The 9,570-nt window shown below is 40.8% G+C and overlaps 1 protein-coding gene across 1 annotated transcript in view; it reads left to right on the top strand.

Moving 5' to 3' along the window:
- Positions 1-159: 159 nt before the first annotated feature.
- ptpa (protein phosphatase 2 phosphatase activator) overlaps positions 160-9,570 on the top strand; it is a 29,076-nt gene continuing 19,665 nt past the window's right edge. The window contains exons 1-8 of the mRNA XM_085794168.1: positions 160-197; positions 1,257-1,354; positions 1,854-1,940; positions 2,145-2,270; positions 4,014-4,131; positions 5,444-5,543; positions 7,951-8,075; positions 8,584-8,684. Coding sequence (XP_085650294.1) covers positions 173-197; positions 1,257-1,354; positions 1,854-1,940; positions 2,145-2,270; positions 4,014-4,131; positions 5,444-5,543; positions 7,951-8,075; positions 8,584-8,684 — 780 coding nt within the window. The 5' untranslated portion in view covers positions 160-172. The remainder of the gene's footprint in view (positions 198-1,256; positions 1,355-1,853; positions 1,941-2,144; positions 2,271-4,013; positions 4,132-5,443; positions 5,544-7,950; positions 8,076-8,583; positions 8,685-9,570) is intronic.

The raw sequence follows: 9,570 nt of genomic DNA, 5'->3' as shown, positions 1-9,570 counted from the left end.
ATGTAGAAAGTAATTAAAAAAGAAGAAAAGAAAAGAAAAGAAAAAAAACACAGTCCAAACTTTAGTCCGGAGCCCAAGCTGTCATTCCCTGTTCAGTCTCCAGGGGGCAGTGAAGAGTCATGGCTGCCTGAGCGCTGTCTAAATCCCATGAAGAAGCAGACCAAACATCGCCATGGCGGAAACCGAGCAGCAGTCAGGTAAAGCGCCGTTCAATGTTTGTGCTGAGCTTCGGAAACCTCTGGAGCGGTGCTGCTCCCCGTGTTAAAATGTGTTGTTTTCAGCAGGTGCACCATACTACAACACGGGACATTTAATGAATTCACCGTACGTTAGTTAAGCCTGCAGAGTACATGACTGCTGTTCTGTAGCAAAGCTCTGGTACATTTTGTAGAAGTTAGTCAGCCCTGTCCATGACATCTATCTGTACACAAACTTATACCCGAGTGTTGTTTTGTCAGCAGTTGTTCCCAACTTCTTCTAAAAGCACCAGGTTCTGGTTTTACTGTCTGGATGGTTAGCTAGCATGTGGAGTGTTTACATGAGACAGACTATTGCTTTGTTCTCATTTATTCAGAATATCATCCAGACAAACTGTACCTAAAAGTTAAACTGAGAGATAATTATTTTACCGAGCTTTAGCTACATACCTAAACCAGTCATGTTCACTCCCTGATTGGAGGAATGCATCCAAATGTAACAGTTATATGAGTCAACATGAACATCCTGCTTAATGGCTACTGCCACTATTTCATTCAACTGTCACAAGAGGCAGATTTAAAAATGCATGGTTTTATAGAAAAGGAACCTGGGCTCAGACCTCTGGATTTCAGTGTTGTAGTTAAGACCACCTAACTCGAGACCATCAAGACCATTAGACTAAGACAAGAGGGGGGGAGACCAAGTCCAAGACCGAGACCAAACCAATGCAAGACTATTTTCAAGACCATTAATGCATTCTGTGCCTGTACTCTTAATAATCATGTGGCTTGATATTTACATTATTCTTCAGCTAAAAAGAAAGGATACATTTATATAAAATCTAATACCATATTTAATTGAAACAAAGTTTGGGCTGAACAGAAGAACACAGCATATAACCTGCTGAAGTCTCCTTCCACTTTTGACTCTGCAGTGTTACCATGTTTTTCAGATGGTTACACAAGCATATAACTTTGTAGAACAATTTTAATTATCTTAAAGTTTTTGAATTACATGACATAAACCAAAGTCTCTAACTTGTGTTTTGAATCCATTAGGATCCGCTCCTGAAGATGAAGCACCTGAAGTCACCTTCATGGTGCCCAAGAAAGAAATCAGCATGGTCCCTGACATGGGCAAGTGGAAAAGATCTCAGGTAGGTTCCTGCCTCTGTGTGTGTGTGCATTTTATTCACCAGCCTAAAAGCCTAACTTGCCTTTTTTTTTTCTTCTTTTTTTTGCATTAGAGTGATACTGAAACTGAGCTGGCCAGTACACTTTAATAGTACACAATACACTTTAATGTTTCCCACAGATAAGGAGTATGGATAATGGCCTCAAACGTTCCCACAGCAATTGACATTTCATTTTTTTAAACTTCAAATTAAAATTAAAATGGAAAGTAATAACAGTTATTACATTTTTTAAAGAGCATGTGTAAGTAGTTTTTTTCTTATGTAGTACAACATAGTTTATTGTACATCACTCTTATCATTTTACATTTATATATTTATATATTTTTCAATACATTTGCCTTAATGTGAACAATGTCAGTACTGTAAAAATATTAATGTCATAATATTGATTTTTATTTGTATCTGACCATGTGCACCTCCTAATACATTCCAGTTTTCAACATATCTCTCCTCTTTCCAGGCATATGCTGATTACATGGGCTTCATCCTGACACTGAATGAAGGTGTAAAAGGGAAGAAGCTCACATGTGAATATAAAGTGTCTAAGGTACGTTATTCATCTCATCATGAGCTGCTAAAAGATTTTTAGGGGGCTGGAGAGGAGCTCCACATTCACAAATTTTGTTAAAAACATACATTTCCAGTTAAACAGGAACCAAAACAGAGAAATAATCTCTCTGTGTGCTCATTAAAACTATGTTCTGGTGATGTTAATTGGTGTATCGCATGTTGCTGGTGTCTTGTGTGACAGACAGTGGAGAACTTACTAGATCTCTTGGGGACTCTGGACCAGTGGATAAACGAGACCCCTCCTGTTGATCAGCCATCACGCTTTGGTAATAAAGCCTTTAGAACCTGGTACGCCAAACTAGATCAGGTTAGTGCACATTCACTCCCTCACTCATGTTGGCCCTGTTCACTCCTGGCATTAACATAAATACATCTTGGGTGATAGATTTCAAGTGAAGAGCCCAGTGCTGGTGTGAAGAAGTTTATCTTATTAGAAAAAAACAGATGTTAAAAAAGTTTTCATTTGAAGACATCATTTGCAGTTGTAAAAAGCTCCCGCAATGTATCACAGTATGTTGCAATATTTTTAGTATCGCAGTAATATTGTATCGTAGACACATGTGCATCATTTCCCTTGTAAATGGAAATGATGCACATTTTTAAATCAGGGAAATAAGATCAGATTGCAAGTCAGACACACGACGAGACCCACGTGGAAACACATTGTAATAGATGTCCACCAGTGATCAGATCACCTCAGACACACGTGTTAATACCTGGTGTAAACACGGCCAGTCGTGCATACAACCACACGCTCGGTCGGTATGTAGAAAGTAGGGCTGACCTCCAAAAGTCGACGATTCGACGATTCGATTCGGAGGGGTCTGATTCGACTATGAACCTCGTAGTCGAATCTAACCCCTACCATTCTGACTATATGGGGGTGCCCACGGCTGCTGAGCATAAATTGTTACATAGAATGTCTTTTTTCGTTATAAAAAGACTATTTTGATACAAAATCTGCCTACTTTCTGTTAATAAAGAGTTCAAAATTATGTGTGCGTTTAAACGGTAGTCTTACGTATTAATAAATCACCCACTGCAGTTGCACAATTAAATGAGCGGAGGTTTTTTTTTTTTTTTTTCAAATGAGCGGAGGTGAGCAGTAGGACCGTCAAAGTCACTGCAGAACACTCACGGAGTGGCAAAAAGACGAGGGGCAGAGCCGCCAAAGTTTAAAATCAAGGAAGTCTGACAGTCTAACTTTGTCAACATTTATCATGCATGACCTGACAGAACAGCAAAACATTTACATCTGACTTTGACCGAGTTACATTCAAGAACCTGCTTTCAGTCACGGAAAATAAATTAACTCCAGCGGTGATTTTTTTTTTTTTCGATGGATCAGCTGTGTTTACCGTTTCAAGTGTTAATAGTTCTGATGGTTAGACAGATGAATTATTCCCTAACACATCCTAAAGTTTGACATGTCAGAGTTTTTCAGAAGAGGAACTTGTTTTTTTTTCCGACTTCCGAGTTGTCATGAACGCACCATCAGTGTCGGGAGTCACAGCTGTAATCTCGTCCCTCTGCAGCCTGTCTGTCTCTCTGCCGGTGCCGCGGTCACACTGTGTGTGTTACAGGATTGATTAACGTAATGTACGGATTGTCGAGTCCTTCTGACCTCCGTTTGTTTTGATACTATGTTTTACCCGGTTTCTCTGTGTCCACGACCACCGCTATCCTTCACCACGTTGAGGGATGAGGGATGACTCACAGTCCGAGCAAAAGGAGCGTTGTCCAGGGCAACGTAACATAAACGCATACCCTGGCTCACAATGGCTACTAAAAATCATCCAAAGTGTGGAAAATAAATAAAGGTATTTGTTTTACACCTACCATATTTTTGGGGTGTTTTAGCTCTTTTGTTTGAAACGGAAAAAGTCGCAAATTTGCTGCTATCTATAAAAAAAAAAAAAAAAAAAAAAAGGTTCGACGATCAGTCGACTATGGCAAAATCTGACGAATCAGATTCGACTATGAAAATCCTTAGTCGAAAACAGCCCTAGTAGAAAGTGATGCCTGTGTTGTATTGTGTTGTGTTGAATAGGAGGCAGAGGCCTTGGTGTCAACAGTGGTCCCTGCTGACAAAAGTGCAGCAGTTCCAGAGATAGCTGTCTATCTGAAAGAGTCTGTGGGGAACTCCACCAGGATAGACTATGGAACAGGTAACGGCATTGTCACTATAGTTCAATACAAAACACAGTTAAATCAGACCTAATTTATTCATTAACTTTCAGTAAAATCACAAGTCTAATGTCATCCTGTGTTTCTTATAATGTTAAAAAGTCAATGGACAAAAATAATAATAAATCAAACCACATTTCACACATTACTTTTCCATTTTCTGAGATTTCGGCCACTGTCTGGGATGATACTCAGTGGCCGCTCCTTAAATCTGAAAGGGATAGTTCAACATTTTGGCAAATTCGCCTATTGCCATAAACCCTATAAGTCTTAGGAGAAGGTTCTTTACCTTTAATTGTCGGTGCTTTTAGATCATATATTTAGGTGCTTTTTTAGATCAGCGGGGCAGAGATGCAAGCTGCTCAACGCAACAGAGACGAACGGTACTTTCCCCTTTCCCTCATCAAACTCATCAAATACACAACCCAACAACTCCGAAAAACTCTCGTGGACAAGTTGTGACTCACACATTCACCAGCCTATGAAATAATAATGTAACATGACGAAACAGAGTTGTATTTGAGGCAAATGCGTAGCCGGAACTACGTTCCAGACACGGCTGCTGGGTGGAGTGATTTCAAAAGTGCAAGTAGTTCTAAGTATTTGCTTCATGTGTCGTAATGTTACATCATTATACATTATTATTTCATAATGTGGTGAATGTGCAGGTCACAACTTGTCCATGAAAGCGTTTTGGAGTTGTTGGATTGTGTATTTGATGAGGGAAAGGCAAAAGTACTGTTTGCCTCCATTGCGTTAGCTGAACAGCTCACGTCTCTGCCCCGCTGATCTAAAAACAGCTTGCACCGACAATTAAAGGCAATGAACCTAACCTTATTTGCCAAAATGTTGCACTGTCCCTTTCTATCTCCCTTGAACTATTCAAGTTCTAGATCTACAAACATAAAGCACAGATGATATTCTACGTTTGACCAGTGGGGGGCACCATTACATTATAACTCCACTATTGTCCACAGCGGCTTCATTCAGATCTCCACAAAGGCAACAGCTGAGGAAAAAGACATAGCATTCATATTAAAGACTGTGTAGTGTATATCTTTTAAAATATTATTGTTTTAATTGTATTTTTTAATCCATAAGGAAACACATTGAAAGTGAGGTCATAATGCTGTGAAAAGTATAAAGCCAAGTTATGATTCATTGAGGGAGAGAGGAATGAGAAATGAAGATGAGATGTGTGCACACAACATGTTGATATTTGGTTGATGCTCCGTGTGTGTGTGTGTGTGTGTGTGTGTGTGTGTGTGTGTGTGTGTGTGTGTGTGTCCTCAGGTCATGAAGCTGCCTTTGCTGCTTTCCTCTGCTGCCTCTGTAAGGTGGGAGCTCTCAGGATAGACGATCAAATGGCTATTGTATTCAAAGTTTTTAACAGGTGAGCCCTTCCTGCTGCAGTCTTCCTCTTCATACTAAGTACGTAGCACTATAAACACTACATACAGTCACTTGCCGCTTTCTCCAGACATATACATTTGAATATTTTGTACTTTATTTTCACTCTCTCCACTTGTTATTAATTACTCAGATTTTTATCTCCTCATTTTGCCCATATAACATTGATTATGCACATTATCTCCTTCTTTTTCAAAGATTTTTTGTTAGCCATAGAAATCTGTATTGCTTGATAGATAGATAGATAGATAGATAGATAGATAGATAGATAGATAGATAGATAGATAGATAGATAGATAGATAGATAGATAGATACCGCAATGAGATTGGTGTTGGTTGGTTGTCCTTCCACTGTAATACAGACAGTGTTTAGTGAGTTTTAATGCAATGCCATCATCAGTACAAAACCCAAGTTTCTTCAATACTATCATCAGCACACTTGCTTCCTTTACTCACCATCGGCTTTCTCCATAGGCAGAAACAAACACCAATATTCCTCCTTGATCATGTATTTTCTTCTACTGAAGATAGCATGCTAACCAGTTAGCCCCAGCCCCATCTCCTCACTTCCTGATAGTGATTCCCAGCAGCGTCCAATCATGTGTCTTAAAGGCGTAGCTGCTCAGAGGATTGACCTGATGATGCAAAATAATGTTGATCACTAATACATGTTTGAAATCTCTGTTTACTGCTGCTGAGTGTCTGTTATATAAGTAGTAGGGTAGTAGAGCAGTAGTTGGTTTACCACAACAGTGTTTCTGGACATAGGCGGTGTCTAATTCTAATACACACTATCTCATGCATCAGTGTTATGAGTTCCTGTAACCTGGGGCACTTGTGATTATCCTGACCATGGGTTCAGCTGTGGTCACAGCTAATGGAAAACAGAAACGGAAAATACCAATACCATTTTCAACTTCTGACTGGGTAGCCCACTTCCAAAGTCACACACTGCCTGTTAAAGGACAATTCCAGGCAAATTCAACCTGGAGCTATAGTTTCCTAATATTTTAGTTCTGAAAGAAGGATTCTGAAGATTTTCTTTTTAATTGCTCCTGTTTTGCAGTGGTTGTGTCTGTACATCCTTCAAAACCAACCCCCCCCCCCCCCCCCCCCCACACACACACACACACACACACACACAGACAGCGTCAGATGGCTTCAAACATACACCAAGGGGTTTGTTTACTATGTTTGTAAACGGAGCTGTAATACAAAGTCTCGCGTGAACTCGCAAAGTCTCGCGTGAGACATACTGAGTGTGTCAACTTGACTCTTGCGCGAGACTTTGTATTACAGCTCCATTTCTAAACATGTCAACTTTCTTGAAGTAAACAAACCCCCTGGTGTATGTTTGAAGCCATCTGATGCTGTCTGTGGGGGAAAAAAGTGGTTTTGTGGGATGTAAACAGCCTAACCAGCGTAAGATCGGTCCGCTCCCATTCATCGCTGCTGCGATGCAGGGACAGACAGAACTACTGCAAAACAGAAGGCATTAAAAAGAAAATCTTCGGATTCATTCATTTAGACCTAAATTATAAGGAAACTAGAGCCCCAGGCTGAATTTGCCTGGAATTGTCCTTTAATGCCACGATGTGGAACAAACACATTGCCATAAAGCAGACAGGTCCACTGCAAAGACTCTGTTGTCTTGTCACTATGTACGTAACTGTACTGTACTGGAAACGATATCTGCGTTTCATGATGATGGTTATTGGTTCAAGGTCCACGATGTGACAGAAAGGTGCATTGTCCCACAGCTGAGGGAATAATCTTTCCTGTGTTTATGATGTTGTAAAGTTCATTTGTTGCATTTTTAATTTTAACTTTTTTCAGGATTTGGAATAAACTCTTGGCTGTGGGAGTTAAAACACTTATTTGAATGAAATACGACTCACCTTTAGTTAATTTCTCTTTTAGTGTCAACAGTCAGCACTCAGGCATACAGTGTGTGCTGTTTAACACTCTGTATCTGTGATGAAGGTGTTCTTTAGAGAACTCAGGATGTTGTATTTAACTTCTGGTGGGGGAGTCACTTCTGCTCTGCCGGATCGTGCCTCATGCAGCTGATCAGTTTCCTTGGGGAGTTTTAGAGTCGATACACTGTCCCTCAGAAACCTTTAGTCAAGATGTGGTGCTGAGAAAATCTCTTTGCCTAGAATAACTTTTTGACCTCCAAGTCATGATTCTACTTAGCAATATAAGAGGAACACTCTTATGTTTATCAGGAGAACTATGGTATAACTATGGTAACTATGATATAACTTGAGGGAACCCTCCCTGTGGTACACACAACTGAAACTGGTCAAAGCCCCAGATTATCTTAAATTTAACTCCTGATCCTGTGGGTGAGATCACTCCTCTATTTATGCATGTGTGTGTGTGTTCAGGTATCTCTCAGTGATGAGGAAGCTGCAGAGGACCTACAGAATGGAGCCAGCTGGAAGCCAAGGTGTGTGGGGACTGGACGACTTCCAGTTTCTGCCCTTCATATGGGGCAGCGCCCAGTTTGTAGGTAAGAACATGACACATCATTCTTGTGGTGGAATAAGGAAATAGTCAAATCCAGTTGGACAGTGACATTTGCCTCATGTGAAAGGGATAGTTCCGCTTTTTTTGAAGTGGGGTTCTATGAGCTACAAATGCCGATTAAGTTCACTAGATGCAGTAGAAAGGTTTCACAGGCTGACGAACTGGACCATCTCATCACTGTAATGACAGGGCTGCCCTGAAGAAGAAGAATTTTAATCTGTTTTTTACATTGTTTTATCTATAAGTAAGTGTTCTGTTTGTGAGATGCAGCAGTAGCACTGAATAAGAGCTAAACAGCTGTACTGTACTGATACCAGGTCTCTGCTGTGGAACTATAAACTCATGAAAGGTTCAGATCTGGGACCATGTGGCATCGAGGAATGTACAAATCCACCGTTGGTGGACTCAGGCAGTCTGAGCTTGTGTAATAGGAAGGTAAATAGAGACATCTGCTGGTGGACACGTGATCTTACACCTAAATCTCCCTCCAGATCACCCAACACTGGAACCTCGCCACTTCATCGACGAGAGGGTGGTGAATGAGCATCACCAAGACTACATGTTCCTGGACTGCATCAAGTTCATAAATGAGGTAGAAAATGAAACACAACTCACACATTCACAGCTATTTATATTTTAGATTGAATACATATTTTTGGGCTGAAATTAGGGTCAAAAAGATTCTCAAGTTTGAAGGGTTGTTCCCAGATTATTCATTAAAGCCCCAGTATGTAGGAATCCCCCCATCTAGCAGTGCAGTTGCATATCGATATTGGAACGCATTCTTGATGTTGCATTCACGTGAAATGGGGCAGACGTCAGACAGACAACAGATGCTGCATGTAACAGGATAAACAAGCCTCTATGTAAACAAGTGCTCCGCCAGCACGAGGCGAAACAATACAGGCGTGACAATATGTTGTCATGGTGATGTCGTATTGTTTACCTGACCCACGTTTCACCGTCTTTCTCTCGTCGAGTAAAATGACATCCGGTTGGTTTGCCGACGGCCGTCTGCCTGACTGCACCTGAATGCAACACCAGTGCCTCCGTCCTTCCTCACACTACACAGTGGTGACAGTTTTAACAGGCGCTACCTGGAAAACTTTCTCCCCGAGCCGACAGCTCCGCTGAGTTTCCGTGGTTACCTACGGTCACGCTGCCACTGAACGTAAAAAATGGCGATGCAACATGGCCGCCACGGTGCGGTGCGGTGCCCACTTACAGTATGTATTTGTAACGACTTGTAACAACTCATTCTAAGGTACGAGAAAGCTTTCTTTTGTATGCGGCTGTGCTTCAACTTAAGTGAAATCCGTATTTATGAAAGCAATATTTGATTTTTGCTAATAAAAAGCCAAATAAGTTACACACTGGGGCTTTAAATATAATTAAACCCAACTGGGTGAGGAAAAGTCTGCACCATCATCCATCTTGGAAATTTACTTTGGAGTTTAAGTTTATGGAAGCACCTACCC

Source organism: Trachurus japonicus, chromosome 12, assembly GCF_045865225.1.
Source record: "Trachurus japonicus isolate A0001 chromosome 12, Traja_1.0".
Lineage (NCBI taxonomy): Eukaryota > Metazoa > Chordata > Actinopteri > Carangiformes > Carangidae > Trachurus > Trachurus japonicus.
This window is presented reverse-complemented; position numbering and strand designations above follow the sequence as displayed.